Source organism: Perna viridis, chromosome 9 (genome assembly GCF_037379345.1).
Source record: "Perna viridis isolate PV_CMFRI_1.1 ecotype Kerala chromosome 9, ASM3737934v1, whole genome shotgun sequence".
NCBI lineage: Eukaryota > Metazoa > Mollusca > Bivalvia > Mytilida > Mytilidae > Perna > Perna viridis.
This window is the reverse complement of record NC_142453.1, coordinates 21,220,324-21,242,922: the sequence shown is the minus strand read 5'-3', so window position 1 is coordinate 21,242,922 and position 22,599 is coordinate 21,220,324. Positions and strand designations below refer to the sequence as shown.

At 32.2% G+C, this 22,599-nt stretch overlaps 1 protein-coding gene across 1 annotated transcript; it reads right to left on the bottom strand.

Moving 5' to 3' along the window:
* Window positions 1–440: 440 nt before the first annotated feature.
* LOC148607297 (uncharacterized) lies at window positions 441–19,126 on the bottom strand. The gene is made up of 4 exons (XM_088543516.1): window positions 19,105–19,126; window positions 2,785–3,006; window positions 1,945–2,223; window positions 441–971 (listed from the first exon to the last, which is right to left on the bottom strand). The coding sequence occupies exons 1-4, from the start codon at window positions 19,124–19,126 to the stop codon at window positions 658–660; spliced, it is 837 nt and encodes a 278-aa protein (XP_088399642.1). The 3' UTR covers window positions 441–657.
* Between the last annotated feature and the right edge of the window lie 3,473 nt (window positions 19,127–22,599).

The window sequence follows — 22,599 nt, the reverse complement described above, 5'->3', positions numbered from 1 at the left end:
TTTTTTGCTGTGAAATCTAAACAGGTAGGGATAGTTTCATAATTACATAACGTAGTCTTTCTATTATCTTTCTACTTCCATTAATACTTGTTCACCTGACAACAAAGTCAACTACATTTTCAAATTGTAAATACATATCACAAACCAATGTTTATCCTATCAAGCAAAAAGTATATTTAGTAACTAATAATGCAAGTAACAGGAGAGTAATAAATTAGTAAAAGGATATAAAGAGGAAACAATAAAATAGACAAAGGAACAAAATGACCTTTAGTAAACCCGGTGTTTAAATGCACACACACACACACACACACACACACACACACACACACATATATATATCAGATAAAGATAATATTCTAAATTGCATCTAAAGCAAAACAAAATTTGTGAAACATCTTTTAATGTTATTTCTGACAAGAATCTTACTGCGGCCATGATCAGCGAACGCTTTACATTAAAGTGGAACTATGAAATCGCTTAATAGCATTGTAGCCAGAGATATCAACTACTAACTGCATAGAGCTGTTAACCTATCAATCTAAAAAATAAAACAACAACAACAAGACGTTCAATTGAAAACGAATTATTTCCAAATAGAAATATACGTGTTTTCCTCTTTCCCGAAATGTACAAATGTATGCAGAAAATAAAACGCTAAGAACACTGTAATATGTATTTCTTCAAGGAAACGATGTCAATAATGACGACAAGACTGATAACAACTGCAACAAGAAATACCCCGAGATAACCAATGTTTTTTGAAGATTTCCTGTTGTCCGGTGCTGACTTTTTTCTTCGGATATTTGATGAAAGTGATGTTTTATTGATGTATAATTCTTCCTTTAGCTTTTGAATTTTCGGTTTCAGCTCTTCCATTAACTCCTCATACGTCTTATTCGTAATGATCTGTGATCCCCAGTATATCAGCTTGTCTCTGTATTCACAATTACAGGGGCAAAGTCTAGAGTCTAAATAAAAAGACAAGATTAAAAATGATATGAGAAAACATAACAGGGTATATATTTGTAAATAGGTCATTAGGGTCACAGACAATTGTTAACTTCGACAAAATCTACTATTCACTGAAGGAAAGTTGAGGTCATAATTGTAATTAATGGGTAATATATGTATATATATATTGTGCTTAAAAAAGTAAATTTGACAAATGTTTTATTATTCCGAACATTCGTAATATTTCTGTAATACCCCCAATTCGTTAGAAGCGAATATAGTGGTTATGATACAATGTAATTATTTCCTCCTGTTCGCACTGTATCAGATGTTGATATTATTCAGGATTAAACCTCGTTTACACCTACTACCAAAATTTGAACCGATCTGTGCAACTGTATTTGCCATCCGTCTTTGTTGATTGATCGAGCTGTTACAATCACTATTCGCAAACAACTAGTCAATTGATAATCGGCAAATGTTTATATTACCTGTATTGATTGCTTTATATCGTTCACATTGATGTTTCGTTTGACATGAGTTCGCTTTTCTTTATTATGTGCCTACTTAACAGAAAAGCTTTAAACAAATTAATTGTAAAGTTATTATGCTTTTATACTTGAAGTATCTTAACTAAAAATGAATCAGTTCATAAATTTACATAACAAATCTATGATCAGATTGGTCACCGGTATCGACTCGTTACTGGTGAGTAAACAATTGCACGGAGAGTTTCCGGTTTCATTTTTCTACTTTACCTAATTGATTTAAATATGATTAGTTAATGCGTACCACCCAAGTTTGGTTGTTTTTAGTTTATTTTAATGTATCTTTTCAAAGTGTTATTTGAAATATACATTTTTTTTAACATCAGATATAGGTTATCAAAATGTTATAAGCAACAGAAAATTATGTATCACGAAATTTTGTGGACTTAATTTAGATATGTATTTGGTTTAAATGAAGAAAACAAAAACAGCAGTGACTCACCTGTATTTATAGTCAATATTACATCAAAAATTCGGAGATCAGTACCAAGTGACACATTACACGTATAAATTCCACCATCTAGCCAGCGTACTTTATCAATGGTAAGATTGGGTGAAGTAAGATTTCCTCCACTAGAATTGATCGGTAATGATACTGGTTTTCCCATATAAGATCTTGTCCATTTGATAGTCATCAAAGAGTGTTCCAGTGGGAAGCCAGTTGGACAATTCAGGATTGTATTTTCTCCTTCAATTGCCTTTACATCAGCTGATATTAAATCTGTAACACATATATTTAAAGAAAAGCATTACTAAAGTGAGAAGTATAAGGAATAATTTCGTAATTATAAAAGGCAAAATAAATTAACGATTCCCATTGAGACAAACATTTATTTTCTGCATCTTTCAATAATGAAAGAGGTTGAAATCCTTATAATGGTAATTAATTCGCATTCCTTGGAACCACTAAGGACCTCATTTCCTTCCGACACGAAGTGTCCTTGTCTGGAAGGTTCCAGGATTACAGGCTTTACTGTTGATGAGTTGATGAGTTTCAAATGTAAAACTAGATTGTAATAGGAAGTAAAAATTTATATGTATAAAATTATGTATCTCTAAAATGTTTATTTGACCTGCATTAAACATTTTCCTTTCCAAAATGCCATAGAAGCCGGCCTTTCTGGTTTTTATGAGTTATGTAATTTGTATGAACACAGTTCATGGTACAGCCTAAATGTTTTCTGATAAATTCACCTGCCTCAAATTAATAATATATATTCTAATATAAGTTATAGCATTTAGAAAAGAAACCCTGATTGCGTAAAGAAACATCTTCACTCACCAGGTTTCTTTTCACATATGTATCTAAGTATTTTGCTGCAAACGTAATCGGCCCAGTGGTACGAACTACCTCTGAATGTTATCAAGCAATTTTCGTTATCATAATTTGAACCTCCGTCGTTAGGTTCCCCGATACTCCAGTCAGAGGTTTCTATTGGCAAGCCTGAAGATTCCCAAACCCAATATCCTTCTTGGTAATTGTCAGTGCCGCCTATAAATTTACCTGCAAACGGTCATTGTAACATTGTAAGAACGACGCTCATAAATAGAATTTTCATTGGAATGTACAGTAATTTATGGGATTGTGCATTGTATAATTCGCTTTAGTGGATACAAGTACTATTTCTCTAACAATCTTTGAACATGGACGTGCAATAATCTTTACAGTCGAATTTATATGACTTTAAATGTGAAGATTGAAAAAAAAAACTATTTGTAGTAATTTTTTATATATTCTGACAATAAAAATCGCCATTTTTACTGATGCATATATAATCTAGGATTTTGACATGGACAAATATATTAAGTTTAGCGATTTAACGGTGGGGTTAGTTTATATATTTTACATTTCACTCAAAACGGTAATTGTTATCGCAATTTCGTGATATCATTCAAAAACTTATAAATTATCCTATTTAGTTCATTCGCATTTGAAAGATTAATCAAGGGAACAAATGTTATAGCGGTAATCAAAATAATGTGACCCAGGGACAAGGACCAGACATGGAAAACAGACATACACAACAAAAAACATAAAGTAACTAAAATCATATTTACAAAATAACAAAAGCAAATGAGCAACTCGGACTCCACTAAAACTGGGAGCATGGACCAGGTGCACCGGCAGGGTAAGCGTCCTCTGCTTTTGTAGAAACACCGGCCGAGTTGCTCATAAAAAGTGAATTCCGGGGTAGACAAACGAGGAAAAGAAAACTATGACCCGTTGAATAAATCAGTTTTCATGGTGCAGATTGATACACCATAACGATGCACGAGTTCAGGATGACGACCATAACACTTCTGTAATGATGACATAACCCTGTTCCAGAAGCCTATTTATTATAGTTCTAGAGCGATACAAAAATTCTGCGTAGTTTCGGCAAGCTCTGACATAACGTATGAGTTGTGATATGAACATTACATACGCAGGTGCTGAAGGTATGTTGCCACAGATGAAAGGAAAGTTGACAATTTTTTCGTATAGTTTGAAGTTGAAGTTCGAAGATAAATTAGACGCTCAAACAATTGAGTCAGAAAAATCAACATTTGTTTTCAGTTTCAATGTGACATTAATCAGTTCCAATTAAAAAGAGGAATTTTCGGAAATTCATATTTTCTTGTATTTCACTGGTATTTGGCATATTATGATACCTATGTATTTAGTTTCAATACACATGCTGTTCCGGGATGACTTAGACGCTTAAACAATTGAGTAAAAAAAATAAATATATTTTGACCCAGTGGGGTACAAAGATTGGCTTTTACTGAAAATACTGAAAAAAAAAAGAAATTGGGTATATTCTTTGGCCATCAATTGATAAGCCATTGGGAGAAATAAAGGTACCTGAAAATCATTGTCTGAAACTGAGTAGGTAAATACCATCAAGGCCCTTTTGGTCAACCAGTACACTTTTAAGATATTTTTTTTTTCATATATATATATATATATGTGTGTGTTTATTTTTAAAATCTGCACGGTGAATGTTCATTTGACAGATGATACAACACAGTTAGTGTAATGTCATGTACAAATTTCAAGAAAATTGAATCATAAGAAATTTTTGGGGGATACCCCAGGCCCACTCTCCGAAGAGAAAATGATTTTCAAAGTTGGAAATGTCAAATTCGAATAAACAAATCTATTCCGGGACACATAATTCAAACATCTGTCAACGGATTGTTCTGAAAAATTTCGACATAAGTCCGTCTCACAATGCTAAACTATTTAACTTCAACCGGATTTTAGCTAGACCAAACAGGTTTTAAGTTGACCTCAGTCTATGATCTGTTTTTAGTATTGGTGGCTATGATTTTATCAGATAAAAAACCTACATATAGATTGTTAAATATACCCAAAAGAACATTAAAACGAAATTTAGATGCAATCTGTATAGTAGTTTCAGAAGAGATGATGTTTGGAAAAAAAATGATAACAGACGTTGACAACGGAGGACAACGACGACCGATGACAGACACATAATTAAGACAGTAGCTCACATGGCCCTTCCGGCCAGGTGGGCTAAAAAGTACTCCACTATCTTAAGTGGTTTAGAAAAAAAACTTGTCCTGGAATAACAGACGGATGGAATGACTAATATGTGAACAACGAAAAACTATATGCCTCGGCTACTTTGTGGAGAGCCATAAATTAATAATTAAACTAGATGTGTCGGTACGACAGGAGTGCCTCTGACTACAGTACAATCAGTAATAAATCAAAAATCAATAAAGCAGAAAAGAACACAACCTCTGTATGTAACTCATTAATAAAACCTCCATACCAAACATCAGATCAAAATTGCAAGACATTTTGAAAAAAAAGTGAAACGTGAAGACAAAAAAGAACGAGGAATCTTCGTAAGGAAGAAAATCAAAATCTGGCTTAAATATTTTAGGGCGATGATGTAACATGAACATAATTATTAAAAGCGTTCTTCACCAGACTAGTAAAACTAGAGACTCGATAGAAATTGATTAGTTTCCATGACGTATACACGTATCGACATTAGATCAATATAGTACGTGGACTAAAATAACACCCGTGCACACCCCCTCCCACTCATCAACGAAAATATGATTTTCAGGTACTCTTATACCTCCCATTTTAGAATATTTTTGTCGCCACTGAAGCATTTTTTTTTATTTTTCGGCTACTTTTTATACCTCGTTGAGGGAAAAATCATTTTTTTAGTATTTTAATTCTACGAACTTTTTTTCTTCAAAAGAAAGTAAACTTGCATATGTATACATCATCATATGGCCCGATGTCTCAGCTTTACAATGGTTTCAATACTATAGCAGTAACACTTAAGGTTTTGGAGTAAAACGAATCAAGTGTACCCCTATCCCGCCCAAAACTGCTGAAATTGACTTATTTTTCAATGTCAAAACCCCTAGAGTGTTGATACGTCAATAAAAAACGGTTTTTTGGTTATTTTCTGTTTATTAATATCACAATTTATATATCTGGTTTTTTTTATGAATTTTGCCTATTTTCGTCAGAATTTATCCAAAAAAAATGCAAAAAATGGGATTTTCCATATAAGTCAGATAAATTCTACTCTACAAGTTATTAGTCAACTGAAATGTCTGAAATTTGGTATCAATCGATAGATAATTTAATTTCTACATAAAAAAAACACAAAAAACTAAATTTCAAGAGAGATTTTTTCAAAAAATGGCAAAAATATTACCCGTACCACTAAAAACCTGGCCACAGTATCAAACAGAATTCTATTTCAAAAGAATGTACATGTGAACTTATATTTTAAGCATTCATTATTAAGATAAAGATGTATGAAATATATCTGATCAATTCGGGCGCTTAGTTTTTCCTTTTAGGGTGACAATCGCTATAAAATCGGAAAATGGGAAATTTCAGAAAATTATATTTTTCTTCTATATCACTCATTATTGCCTTTTTTCAGCATTCCATAGTTTAAACAGGCTTTTATGTGATACAGCACATACATATTATGTCTAAGCTTCAAAATGAACATAACAATAAATATTTGAACTTTTTCATGTCATAGTAAGTGGAAAATGCTACCCCTACCAATGGAAGAAATGCCTTAACATGAATATAAATGTTAATTTTTAGGCAAATGAAGGGCGACAATAGACATGTTGGGTTCTTTTGTTTTAATTAGCGATGTATCTAAAATATCTTCTCATTTCAGGCGCTATTTTGTCAGTTTCAATGTAACAATAATTAGTTTTTCATGAAAAAGGGGAATTTTCGGAATTTAATATCCAAGACCAATTAGGTGAAAAATTGCCACCCTTACCCATGAGAAGAATACCTCAAAATAGACCAAAATGTTAGTTTTAAGCATATCATCGATGACAAAAAGACATGTTGGGTACTTGTGTTTTATATATCAATATATTAAACATATGTACTCATTTCAGGCGAGTATATTTCAGTTTGAAGCTGACAATAATGGGTTTTTCATAAAATGGGGAATTTTCAGAATTTCATATGTTCTTCCATCTCACATGTAATGGGTATTGTTTTTCAGGTTAACTACTTCGAACAAGCTTTTGTGTATTCAGACACATTTATGGAGTGGGAGTACAGTATTTTCCTTTTATCCCTAAACTCTAAGTGTTACCGCAACTGTTTTGGTATCATTGGAAAGGTGAGACATATGGCTACATGATAGTACACAACAAGATCGGCTTTTTACCAAGTAGGGTACATATAGAGTCTTACACTTAAAAATAATCCGAGAATATTCTTTGGCGACAATTTGGCTATAGGTGGTATAAAGGTGTCTAAAAGTCACCATTAAGTTTATGAGTGTGAGGGGTGAGGGTGATGCACGGTGGACTCTTCCAGCCCATGGACTGAAACATACGGTGCAATGAAACTATTTTGCATGAAAATGGAAATTTATTGTTAAAATTACGATAAAAGAAATCATCAGTATTTATGCTAATCTCTTAGAAACAATTAAAATCAAACAATCTATTCGATTGCAAATATAACACAGTATATGGAGGACACCAGTTAATGTTATAGACAAGTACAATACATATCACCAACATAATTTATATCTCACATGCACGATACGAAAAGTGTTACATTAGCATTTGTTTTACCATAGATAAATAAAACATCAGAAAAACATGAAACAATAACTATTGATACCGCTAGTCAGAAAGCACCAAACTAAAAGGTGTGGCAACCTGCAGAAGAAGCCAATGCAATAACGTCTCGGGAGAATTACTCTGACATTTATTATAAATAGTGATTAAATCATATTAAAAAAATGATAAAAATCACGTGTTCTACATGTAAAATATTTGAAATTTATGAACTGGTGTAGAGGTGGCAAGAAATTGATCGTACTTGTCATGTGACCAATACACTATTTAGTCTACTAAAAATCTAAATTAAAAAAGACAATCCCCACATACGCTGTATCGCGAGGAATAATATTACGATGACATGTGAACATTTTGAGTTTAATTGTCTTTCAGTATAAAAATATATTAGGAATACAGGTCCCAGTACATGCTCATCATACCACTGCCTTTGCTTCAAAGTTGATAATCAAGCTTTAGAAATACCGAAAGACGAAAACAAAGTCAGTATTTAATAAAGACGAAAAATGACTTTCTTAAAAATATATACGCACAAATTTGTAAATAAATAAATAAATAGAAAAAGAACATGCAAGCTACACAAAATACAGAAGAAAAAATGTGTACAGTCCCTGAACCGATCCGCGCAACTATTTTACGGATCGATATGACCGCTGATTGATTAATTGCTGACGGATCGATAACAGATGACCGATGATCGATCTGATTGCAGTTTTGTCATGTTAAATGATAGATGGTCGGTTCATGTAGATATAGGAATTGCAATTGAAACGAATCCTATATACTACAATATTGAACTTACCTTGAATTTTACATATTTAATCCACACATTGTATTTCGTTAAGGTAAAACAAATGTAAAATAAAAGTAATTAATTGATGATTATATCTATGGCATTATGTATAAAATATTGGGAAAAATTGACGCGATCACTGGTTTTATGGACTGGTTTAACGGATTGGTGACTGATCGAATACTAGGCAGTGATCGACAACTAAATGCAGTCTTAGTTGCACGGATCAATTTAGGTACTGCTTATATGTATATATGTTGATATAGGTTCCTTAGACATTATGGTAAGTACAAAAAGGAGAAAGTGGTAGTAACTGTTATCTGTGAAAGTGCCGACATATTCTAAGGATGTATGAAATGCATATTTTAGAAAACGTTAGTTACTATGGTGAGTTCGTCTTGAGTCAAAGCGTCAAGAAAAGCACTAAATATAAAAATCTTGATCTTTATACATTTTTGTACTGAGATCCCTTCTGTAAAATTTAGAGGTGACGGTCTAACAGAAATTTATAAATCGCCCTTCCATTCCATTTATAACACTCACTGTGAACGAGAGGGCAAGGTTATGGCGACAAAAATATAACACTGAAACAATTACAGAGTTTCTATGACTTCCCACTGACTCCCGATTGTGAGCAAAAATGAGACAATTTCTTCAAAAAAGAAAATATTCAATGGGATAAAATATGGGTTTCATTAAAAGACAATTTCGGAAATAGAAAATCTAAGCAACTGCAGTGAAAACCGCTCCATAATATTATTTATACCGAGGAATTATTGCAAAAAAAATACTATTTTCACATGGTTCATGTCATTTTAGCAACGAAAGGGAAAGTTGAATCATTTATTTTTTTCATGCAATTTGGTGAAAGAAGTTTGGAAAGATTTTGGAGAGGACTGCCGTGTTTTTTTTTTTTTTTTTTTTTTTTTTTTTTTTTTTTTTTTTTTTTGCACACATATGAATATTGACATTATATGAAATCAAGGAAAGGTCATAATGTTGGGTTGTCAAAATTTGGATGTAAAACAATTATTAACTGAAACGATTTTGCTGGCAATCAAGTCGGCAATATGCAAAGGAATATTACCAAGTATCAAAAGAAAACAATTTCAAAATTTATGATTTGGTAACAAAAATAACCTTAACGAAATACAATACATGGATTAAATATATGACATTCAATGTAGATCAATATTGTAGTATATAGGATTCGTTTCAATAAAAATTCTTATATTTACATGAACCGATCATCCATCATTTTACATGGCAGATCGGTCATCGGTCATCGGTTATCGAACCAACAGCAATTAATCGATCAGCTTTCATATCGATCCGTAAAATAGTTCCGCGGACCGGTCCAGGGACTGTACAAATATTTTTTTCTGTATATTTTGTAGCCTTCAAAGCAAGAACAAACAGCGGTAAAACAGGTGAAAACTTATACCTCGAAATAAAGAGGTTTTTTATTTATTTTCATTAAATTTTCATGTAGTATTGCAGCCTATAGTACTAGTATCGATAGCATTATTTTAGCTAGCAATTTACACTCTCTCCAATGTATTGTTACTTGTATCATATGAATCGTACAATGTGTATGTCCTATCATATTCGTATGCGTTCTATTCGTGGTATAGTATTAGCTACATACAAGTTTCTTTCAATAAATTACAAAAACCCAGAAAATTTACTTACATTCACCTAATCAGTTTGTTACAATCCACGCGTCTCTTTAAAATATAATATACATGTACATGTACACGTACTTCTTTTTATCAATATAAAGAACGTGTATACGACAATTTCCAAATCGTTTGTTTGATCTTTATTCACAACCAACGATGTGTGAAATAGAAGTCGGGAAGTTTAAAAGTGCTGCTACACGATCGTGTCAAGTCTTGATTTTGAAGTTCATGAATTTAATAATGGTCGAGGTTCATGTGGCTGATACTTGCAGTAAATGAACTGTGGTATTATACAAGATATATAACATTTTATTTATAAGTGTTTAATTTGAAAACAATGGCAGTTTTTTGTAAGTCTTCACACAATCTCTGGATGTGAAGGGTGTACGAAATCAGGGAACCCTTTTGTAGTTACCCTGGGCTTAAAGGGGAGTTTGCTGTATTGCAGGATTTGTAAATAATTGTACATGAATCTTCAACAAATCACCCTTCCGTTCATTACCAGCTGAAGTTTTATCGTCCTCAAACAAAGCATTGTTCATTAACAAATAAGTTCTTGTTATGTGTCGCTAGTGCTTTTCATTTTATTTTATAGACCATTTCTAAATGAGCAGACCATTGTTCTGCATACTATGAGGAAACACGTTTTTTTTTTCTCAAAAAAGTATCACACGTCTTACTTTGACCTAGGATAGTGGGAATTTCTACATAAACTTGATGTAAAATTTTATTAATTATTTTGTCAAAAATGTCAAGAAATAATGCAACCATAAATACAAGTTTTCACCTTACCGATGTACCTGGTCCATGTTCCCAGTTTTTAGTCCGAGACTGAGTTACTCTTTTACCGTGTTACATTGTATGTACTTTGTTTTATTTGGGTAAGTTTATGTTCTTTTTTGAGTGTATCTATCTTGCAATGCTTTGTCTTCGTCACTGGATTACAATATTCTTAGATTTTTGCTATAATCTTGAACCCCTCGATTACTCTTTTATCGCATTATTGGAAAGACGTATTACCATAACTATTCAGTGACATAAAAATTACTTGCATCATTATTTTTAAAACATGATTAACAATTAATGTTAATAATTTTTGAACAGTTAAAAATTACGTCAATTTTGGACTTGTAACCATGTGACTTTAAATTGTTGAAAGCCAGACTTCCCGACTGTTACTGGAATCTACTCAAGGTAGAAAATACCAATTACACGGAGCCAGCCAATCTGTCAATGACTTAACAAAAATATATTAACATGCTATGTGTCATGGTAGCAGTAGATTACGTCTCAGAAATATATTTGATCAAATACGGCAGAATAACAAAAAGAACAAAAAATCTTGGATTTTATTTCGAGGAAGTAGAGACATTATCACATTTTGCAGTTAACCAGAAACCTCGGTGTAATGACGATCACCACCTATCCCGTTGGTTGTATTTTCGCATTCAATAAGCTATTATAATATAGATTAAGAAAATAAAAGAAATTACCAAATTCCCTGTCTCTTGAAAATTCTCTCACAAATCTTATGGCTTCTGGTGTCATTGGTTCTGTCAGCTTCCCTCCGCCTGCTTTACACAACTCCTTAATTATCCAAATTGAAAAACAATTTAACAACATATATTGTTTGAATCGTCATTTGTGTACGGATGTTATGTGTTTTGACGATATTTGTTTATAATGTACCATACAATTTTCTTGTTATTTTTCATATATGGAAATTTGATATGATGTTTAACTCTGCACAATCGTTTTTTTTATATTATGTGATCCGGCACAGGTCTGATTAATAAAGAAGTATCAGCGTTGATATCATGCGTAATATGCATAAGAAGACAAAAACACAAAACAAAATAAAAATAATGAACCATGAAAGCGTATTTTTTAACAAGTCATAGTTCTTCTTTCCTTTTTCGTCTACCCTTGACCTGACCTTTCGTGAGCCTAGAAAAGCAGAGGAGGACGCTTACTCTACCGGTGCACCTGGTCCATGCTCCAAGGTTTTAGTGGAGTCCGTGCTGCTCATCTAATTTTGTTATCTTGTATGTGTTATTTGGGTTATTTTATGTTCTTGTATGCATGTCTGTTTTCCATGTCTGATCTAGCATTTGTGTTTCCTTGATTACATTTTTTTTATTCCAATTATATATTTTCTCGTGTCAGATTAGCTTCACACTTTTTGTAGTTTTAAACGCGTTAATAAATCGTAAGAAAGCACAAAAACTCAGAAAAGTAAGAACTTTGCATTCTTGGGATTTTTCTAGGTTTTACTGTGTGCTTTTATTCAAACTCACCAGTGCCTCATACCATGATTTTGTATCATTGCTTTTCATATAACATGTATTTTGATGTAGTTGCCAGCCTATTGGACATATTGAGTATGCTCGTACCTCTCCTGACAAAGGAACACTTTGTAAAATATATTTTAAAATAATTGTTTTGATAGATTTGAGAAATTTATTCAGTATAGAGAGAAACTTAATGATGCAATGAAAATATGTTATTAATTGGTCTCAAAATTTGTAATGACTGAAATAACTCATGTTTCTGCTGAATATTTTATTTAATGTCTCCCAAAGCGCAATAACAGTAGTATAAAAAATCCTGAAGGAATACATTCATCTTTCTTCATCAAATGTTAATAGGTTTTACAAAGGATCTTGGCTTTCCCTTTTATTTTTTTGCAACATACTTATTTCATGAGCGAAATTCTTTTTTTACAAACGGATAATAATGTCGTCGACAAAAAAAGGTCTATAAGTAGAGAGTAAATTACGGAATCGAAAGTTTATAAAATAAATCGTTGTATACTTATAAACCAAGAAAAAACGTAAAAAAGCACATTAATAAAGTGTTTCCAGTCGTACTAATTGATTAAAGTATATCGAATATTTAAAGTTTGAAATATTGTAAAAAAAAGTTCCATGTTTGTTTGCATTACTTTTAAAAGAACATTTTTTTTAATGGAATACCATATCAATAGTATTGCATATGGTGTTGGTAATTTGGTTGTGCGGAATGGAGGGACGGGATGTTACAAATGTGGATGGAGATAGAAAATGTGAATGGAGAGAATGAAGATATCAAATAAAAGTCATTTGTATAAAAACTTTTAATTTAAGAAAAAAAAAACAAGAACAAAAACAAAAACAAAAACAAACCAAGAAAAAAAACCAAGAAACAAAACAAAAATAAAATAAAACAATAGTTCAAATGTTGTAGTTTTCAAAATTCTTAACATTTAAGTTGGTCATGTAATTATGTGATTGATTCTATGGAGAAGGGTTTCTTTTTTGCATTCGGGTTCTCTATCATGAGAAATGGGGAACAGGATGGATGAGAATGATAAAGGTTGAATTGAAACTGTATTCAGTTACAGCTGTAATTAGATCTCTGTGTGGTATTGTGCTTGAAGACCATAAGAATTATGAGACGTTTCCCTTTTCTTTTTATTTTTTTTTTTTTTCTAATGACAATATTTAATATCAATAAAATAAATGAACTTACTTGTTTTAATGAGAAGATAAAATACTAAATATCCAACACAGACTTTAAATTTCATTTCCGTTGCTTGTCTACCAGATCTACCAGACTGCTGAGTGGGTTAAAGTATGAATCGATTTATAGATATATGAAGACATATTGATCTTTCATATCATTGAAATTCTGTCGTTGCTCCTTGCTAGGTTTGACCCGTTTTTAATTCAAAATTATACGCGTTTGCAAGCAAAATACATATTACGGATAATCTAATTATTTAAAAGTAATAGTTCCTTCCATATCAGTTACGGATATCAGGTTCTTCATTGCAATATTTTTACGGCTGTATTTCTCTTTAAGTGTTTATGAATAAAAAAAAACCTTTTCGTAGTTCATTGAAGAATTCGATTAATACATGTATGAACGCAAAGAAATGAAATATCAAATGATACTGTCTTTCATATCAAAAATTATTTGTATGCACTTTCATGTTTGTCTGTACCTTTTGCATAAAAAGTACAGCTAAATTACTAAGTGATGTTCTGTCATCGTTAAAGCTTGACTACTAGTATAAAGTATCAGCGTACACTGCCTTGTATCTTATATTAAGATTAAAACATACTTTTTTTGTATATACATTATAAGTATTTATATAAACGCTTTTTAAATCCTATATCGCATACCCTTTATCACACTCATAAACCTATATCGTATACCCTCTATTACACCCCTAGACCTGTATCGCATATCCTATATGGCACCCCTAGACATAACACACTTGCCAAATAGTTAAACAAAAAATGATATAATGAACATGACATGTCAAAATCTGTATCAACCCTCCACCTATATCAACCTGCGGGTAAGTGGCCCTTTAGTAATATAAGAATCTCCGGTTGATACCACTTGCGATATAAATTTTGACATGTAATATTCGGTATATATTATACTAATATTTTTTCTTTGAATATAAATGAAAGAATACATATATAAAACATAGAATATTTTGCTAAAAAAAAACCTCATAACATGCATCTGTATTCCATAATGACATGGCGATTATGTCACTGTTTGCATGTTACAACGTTCAATGTTGTTAAAGAACAAATGGATACCCAACTTTTGTGTATCCAATGCATGAAGTTGTCGACATTAATAATGGGCAATTGATCATAAATCAAAATGACAGGAGTCGCTGGTATTCGAATGAAACAAATTGATAGATTATATTCAAACGACAAAAGCAACAAAATATGTATTGTGTACTATTTTGCAAGTGAAATATTTGAAATAATTATTTTGGTGTTGAAATCGGTAATTGTGAGCTTTCCGATGCACTTTTGATATCTTATGGAAAAAAAATCATATTTACCCTTTTTGATCACGTGATGTTACTCCTCCCGGGTTCTCGTGAAATTTTATATTGATACTGCTTTAGTTTTTTGTGTGTTGTCTTTATTTCCTTTTTCAGTCTTCATCTATTTTTGTTTTATATTATATTAGCTGCATTGTTTGATGTAGAACGTGTCTTTTCCCTGTGTTTGCACATTTAGACCACATTACTTCTATTGTGAGGCTTCGGTATTGAATACCTACATTTTGTAGCTTTTTTTTCAATTCGCTGCACGTATATTTTGAAATAACTAAAACAAATCGTATGAGCATATCACATGGACTAGTTGCATATTTTTAGGAATTTTTTTTAAACAAATTGTTAGTACCATCTACGTTACATGTAATTAGAGGAGCTGTTGACTATCAATGTAAACTATCCTTAGGTTCTAAACTATGCCTTTGTTAGTTATGCAATGTTTTAGGTATTCGTCCTTGTTAATGTCAGGTTGTTGATTTTAAACTTAAACTTTTGGAAATATAAAACTGAACATTCCTTTAAAACGGTGGTGTTTTAGACTGAACTACTGTAAACCTATATCATACGGTGTAAACAAAAGTTAAGTCGCGTTACTCCAGCTTGATCTAATTACAGCAGCAAGTTTTGTTACAAGAAGAAAAAAGAAACATTTACAAATTGCACCTGTTTTACTAAACCTCCATTGCTTACCAATACAGTATCACTGTCAGTACATTAATTTACTTTTTTTTTGTTTTTGAACTGTGGGACAGTACCAACATACTTGCAAGGACTGATTTTCATCTTAAGTCTGTCTAGATCCAAACGCAAAAGTAAGATTATACAAGCCCCAAGAGTGCGGGGACAAACTTACAGCGAGACGCGATTTAATAAATTAGTAGCTACCTTTCTTTAACAATCTGTCTTGTAAACTATGCATTCAGAAAGCGCGTGTTAATTTAAAAAAAGACCCTATGAACCAATCTGTTGAAACTTGTTTAAGACGCCATTTAAATATATTTTATGGTCTCTTTACTTTTCGCCCAATTTAAGTCTTGTTTTCATGTTTTTCAAACAAATCTTATTATTTCTGTTATGCCTATTTACATGTTATATATTTTTTTTTATTATTGTCACTTTTGTTTCTGGATTCCTATACTTTATTGTTGATTGTTCATGAGATACATGTACAGAATTTTTTAGATAAACCATTTTGCATTTTAACGTGCCAATGTCTGGAATGTTCCTGTTTCTTACACAGACTTGTATTTGAAATGTTTTATGTTACTGTGTTTGTTTTGATTTTGTACTAATTGTCTTAGGTGCAAAATCGATACTGTGCAGAAGAGACACCTCATTATTATTATATATATATATGTGATGACTCTATTCGCTCCACTGTTCCATCGGATCAAATGATACAGGGAAGGTAACGTAAACTTATAGAAGGGTCTGAAACTTTCCCATCGATATTAGAACTGTCCAATTTGCAAAGCTAATTTTTTGTCGTTTCCTCCGCGGGGCTCGAACTTGAACCGCTGTGACATCTATGGCAACACCGCCTGCATTAAGGCCAGCGCCCAAGACCACTCGGCCAGTAAGGCTATATAAAAATAGCTTTCGCTGGCCGGGTTCGTTCCTTCTCGTATGATTAATATAGGGCTGTAACTTAGTACACGGTGTATGGTAGTACGGGACAGTGTGTCTAGGTGTTAGTATGCGGAATAGAGGACCGAATTAATGATACATTTCACAACAAATCAATATTATTGTGACATGTATCAAAATAAAAAATAAAAAGACACAGAATGCTTGGAGACAGAACTATTCAATTTTCAAACGCAATCGATGGCTGAATAAAAATGGATGCGTGCAAGTATGCAGCGTAAAGTATATATTGAAAGTAAAGCTTTAAAAATATTTTCATTTTGATATCAATATAAAATAGCATGTTAAAGCTTTTATGATGAAACTATATTATTTGAATAGTTTTGTTCTCAAATAATCAATTGATATGTGATAGATGGAAAGAAGTATATTATGAATAAGTTATAAAACAGGTAAGGTGTCGCTCACTACAGGCTCAAAGTGTATTCAAGTCCATAGAAATTATAGCAGCAGCAGATTTTGTAAAGATGCTTCTGTGCTATCAAATGCCAATTTTGCACCACACTTGCCGTAACTACTCATACTGTTTGTATCGCTCTAGACTTCGTACAATAAGGCTTTCTGGAACAATGTTATGTTGCCACAAGATTAAAGTCATCACAACAAAAAGTTTTATGGTCATCATCATGAATTCGTGGATCGAAACAGTGTATCAATCTTTATCTGATTTGTTTACTTTCGTCTACTCTTGGCTTGATTGTTTTGAGCAACTCGACAGGTGTTTTTTTTAACAATGGACACTAACCCTACTGCTGCAACTGGCCCATGCTCCGGGTTTTTTGTGGAGTCCGACTTGTCTTTGGATTACATTCTTTTGATTCCACTAGATACGTGGTTTCCGTTATTAATCTTCGCATTTGATATTTTTATTTCTTCATTATAAAAGGGTTAAAACACTCTAAAATTAACATTTGGAGTACCTATACATTTGTATACGTATGTGACACCGATTTTATAGTCTACTTTTGAAGATTTATTTTACAAAAAAATATAAATAAATAAATAAATAAAATAAAAAACAAATTTAATGCATCCAACCTACATGATACTAAATATAGACCTCGCTGGATAGGATTATCGCAATTCAAACCATATAAAATAATTCAAATTTGTCTGTACGTATTCAGCCGCGAAGATAAAATCGGATTGTGCGCTGTCCAAAACGTAACTTAAGTTTTACATTGTCAATAAAAGCATAACAAGGAAAATTTCCGATTATTTGAGGGAGTTCATATATCAGGTGTTTTATTATATTTTTTTTTCAATACTGTGTTATTCCTTATCTTCGGTTTTTGTACCCCGCCAATCGTTATGTCGAGATAATTGGGTTTCCGCGCATCTTTTACTGATGATAAATTGAAAAACTAATTAAAACTCCAATTTTCTATGAAGTACTTTTTTAGTAATACAATATATACTTTTTGCTGTTTACCTTCTCCTTTTACTCAAACATTTTTGGGAAAGATATCTATAGCAACACCGCCAGCACAGAGTCCACCGAACTAGACCACTAAAAATATAGCTTTCGCTGGCTGTTTCATTCCTCCTCGTAGGATTAATCTAGGGCTGTAAGTCAATACACGCTGTATCGAAAATATTTCAGCCACATCTGGATGTTATGACTTTTGTGTTTATTTCAAAAACAGAAAGATACCGTAAAATGAGATGATCATAACAATTTGGTTGGTCGAATTTACAAACTGCAAAACTGGATTAACAATTAACAAATGATGCAGAATTAGAATGCATGTACGACACTTAAAGCAATTGCTGGAGTATCATTAAAACTAATGTCATGCAAAAATAAAAAAAAAGTTGGTATGAAGTATTTGACAGCAGAATCGAAAAGAATCTCATTCCAAAAGAGTGTCAATAACATCATTATATGTATGTAAGATACGTTTATTTTTACAAGTTTGTGTTGTGTAAATTAAATTTGAAAAAGGGTGTTTAAAGAGTAATCAAGGGAACCAAGGTTACAGCGGTAATCAAAAGAATGTTATCAAGGGACAAAGACCAGATATAGAAAACAGACATACACAACAAAGAACATAAAGTAACTAAAATCATACAAACAAAGTAACAAAAGCAAATGAGCAACTCGGACTCCACGTAAAACTGGTAGCATGATTTATTAATAATCCAGACACCACTTAAACGTAGAAGAATGGATCGGGTGCATGGAAAGAGTAAATGTCCTCTGCTTTTGTAGAAACATCTGCAGAGTTGCTTATGAAATGCCACATCCGAGGTCGACGAGTGAGGACAAGATAACTATGTTACGGTAAAACATGGTAACATGTTAAGGATAGATACATCATTACCATAAATCTCAACAAAATATTTAATCCGTTCTCCTTTGTAAAATGTCAAAAATATTGTATTGTCGGTTATCCTCATAACACCATGAATTAAAACCTATTTTTAGTTGTTTTTTTCCATTAAAAATCAACATTTTTGCTAAACTTTCAGGTTTAAACTGTCAGAGGAGTATTGTTAAATAACTTCACATACCTTGGTATATTCTATGAGACATGTTGCTATGGAAAAATTTTCCTTTTAACATACTTTATGAAAAAATATCATTACAAAATACACCTAAATGAAAATGATCTTATCAGATTCATTTTTTTAAAAACGTCATAGATATCTTAATTTCTTTTTGCTTGTTTCAAACGTGCACCATCGGAATTAGGACGGTCATATAGTTCATGTCATTAAGGAATATATCAACACATGTTTTATTGATATTATTTTATATTCAAGACGGATGAAGAGTGAAATTTCATATATGATCTTCTGTATTGTATTACAGCATTCTGACGTTTGAAAACTTGCCTTTTCAGTGCTGCATTGTACATTAAGAAAAGGTTAGACTAATGGAATTGACATTAGTTTTCAATACATGTATTACAATGCTTTGTCGAATAAAAAAAAAAAAAAAAAAAAAAAAAAAAACATACATTTTAGTGTAAACACTGACACAAATATATTTTTTTAACATTAAAATCCTTTTCATGAAAATTGTCCATGGATAGTTGAGGTAGTCGAGTAAAGCTTTATAGCATTTATGCTCTGATACCCTCTGAGGCAGGTCGCTGGAATATAATTCTTTGCGATAAACGTATATGTCATATCTGTGAATCTAGAGATTTTGGAGACTAATTCATGTACTTAATCCTGCTATACATTCATTCTAATTTATCATTTTGTGTTTTTTATTCTTTCATTCTGGTAAAATATATGTCAAATCGACAAAATAAAACAAGTGTTGACACTTTATCATGATCTATCGGATTGATCTCAAACAATATTCCTACATCAATTTCTGATTTGGATTTAGCACGAAAGGTATCAAATACTGATAGCATGCAAAGGGAGTCACAATTAAGTTCATGTCTGATATGTTAAACAAAGCAATACAAACTTTTTGTAGTTCTCCAACGTTTCTCACTGGAATAAACAATCATTGAAGTTCACGTATTTGCTGCAAGAATCCACAATGAAGTGGGGGGGGGCTCCTTGTGTATGCAAACAAATTGTAAAAACTTGTTTCAGACAAGGAAAGAAGGATATTCGGTACCAGAATAAAATATATATTGCAAAACATCTATATAAACGGTTTTAAACAAATTTATCAAACTGATACACTCCATGAAATAGTCAAAATGAATAATCAAAGAGTATTGCCCACATAAAAATGATTATATCAATACATAAGCCGGAAAGTTGGAAACATTTTCAATTGTCCTGACGTTGTATTTTCGATAAAGATGGTCTGGTAAACTAAGTTCTATAGCACACTCATCCTCCCGCTACCAATACGGTAATTATTTTCAGTTTTAGTGCGATACTAATGAGCTGCACAAATTATCAATGCGCATGTCATCAATTTCCCTAAAAGTTCAAGAAAACCGTTCTTGAAGTGTGTATAAGAAAGGAGATTTTTGGTGTTTCTAGAAAAGCAGAGGACGCTTACCCTACCGGTGCATCTGGTCCATGCACCCAGTTTTTAGTGGAGTCTGAGTTGCTCATTTGCTTTTGAAACTTTGTATGTTTGATTTTAGTTACTTTATGTTCTTTGTGGTGAATGACTGTTTTCCATGTCTGGTCTTTGTCCCTGGATTACATTCTTTTGATTACCGCTATAACCTTGGTTCCATTGATTACTCTTTGAAATACATGATCACCTCGTGTCTGTTGTAGTTTTGAATAAAATATTGTCTTGCAGAAAATATTAAAGTAATTTTGGAGAACCTATTTTTGTGACAAATTTTAAGCCAATTTTCATCCGTTGAGTGAAACTTGTGCATGTTTATCGACCACAGGATTTTTAAAAATATAGATGTAACCAGGTACCTTATGAATTCACTCTTAATTTGATTTATGGTAATCAGTTTATTTAATTAGTAAAGCAAAAAGATAATTATCGGCGGTACAAGCTACACTATAAATGCTGAATTGTACGTGCTCCGTGTATAATCTATCGCATATTGTGGCCAGTCAATAACTAGTACACTCTTGTGTTGTTGCGTTCTGCGAATGATATGCTGTGTACTATTCATTCTGCTGGGTTTGCTTTGTTATGTTTGCAAGATATCCTCGATATAATTCTGTATTTTTGTTCTTATTTGGATATTCCATATTTTTATTAACGTGACATTTATAAGACTCGGACCAAATCTGAGTATAATATGTTTTTATTCCGGATTGTAATAGGCAATGTGTATAGACTTTCCAATTTCGACTTTAAACTAAAGAAGAATAAATTATAAGTGTGCCAACACATTAGAAAAGGAGTACATATAACAAATAAAATTGTTTGGTATTTGTTTTCAAAATAAGAAGGCACAGTGAACGATTCCGATTGCATTAATTGTATAGATCCGATAAAACGTTTTTGCTTCGACTTTTGCTTAGTGTATCCAGTCTTATACGAGGCTCCAGTTGATTGGGTCTCTATCGACTCCCAAAGTCGTTTCATTATGGTACTATGTGGGTGGACTTAGACAAAATATATATATATATATTAAATCAGGGCTAAAATGATATCATCTACTGCAAATTTCTATTTGCATTAATAACTGTATTATATTCCATAATACCGAATCTTATATCATTACTAAATCTATGAACAAGGAAACAAGGAGTCTTGGTAATTAAAAAATCAGAAGTCGTAATATTGTTGTTTCACTTGATGCTACATGTAGCAAAAGGAATTTTGCTTTATCATTACAGTCAAAGGGAACATAAACTAAACACACAGAGCCAATCTAACTAGGAGTAAGATTGACAACATTCAAATATTCATATTTATCATATTAACCCACAGCCAAGCCAGTAGCGGATCTAGAGTTTCAGGTAAGGGGGGTCCGAAAAAAAGAAAAAAAATTCTGGACAGTATCACCGGTAAAGATCACGGAGTGAGTGTTTTTCATGATCTAACAAACACAATTTTTCAACATTTTTTTTCTAAGGGCAGGGGGTGCGGGCCCAGCGTCCAATCACAAAATGTACTTCCATAACTCGGTCTGTGTGAAGGATACGAGTTTACCAGCCAGAAAGTTTAATACTTTTACTCACTTTTAAATTACGACAGCTTAAATCTGTTCAGAATCTATTCTTTCGACACCTGGGAACTATTAGTAAAAGTTATGTTTTTGTTTCAAGAAAGTATTTCTAGTCAATGGCTAATAAGCTGTTCAAACCGAGAAAAAAAACTTGTTGCTGACACAAATAAACAAACTGGTCAGAAAAAAGTTTCTTTTGTGGTGCATTTTTTTCCCTATTTCATGACCTTTCAAAACCTTGATCCACTATAAAATAAAATCAATGCCTTTTTGATTCTTCCTTTTGGCTTGCACTGTCGTAACTAATATCGGCGACATGAAGTAAAAAAAATCAATTAGAATACATCAACGCACTGTTTCGTTACGCGCAATATTTTCAACTCTAGCAAATATCGAAGTGCTGTTTCTGCTATTTTCTTTGAGTTGCATTTATTGCATT

Bases quoted from the DNA above. Each gene is read 5' to 3' on its own strand.
- LOC148607297 (XM_088543516.1), bottom strand. From the start codon at position 19,126: ATGTCTCATAGAATATACCAAG. The intron at 3,007-19,104 runs GTATGTGAAGTT...GACCGTTTGCAG, and splicing joins GTCTCATAGAATATACCAAG to GTAAATTTATAGGCGGCACT. The intron at 972-1,944 runs GTGAGTCACTGC...CTTTTTATTTAG, and splicing joins AATATTGACTATAAATACAG to ACTCTAGACTTTGCCCCTGT.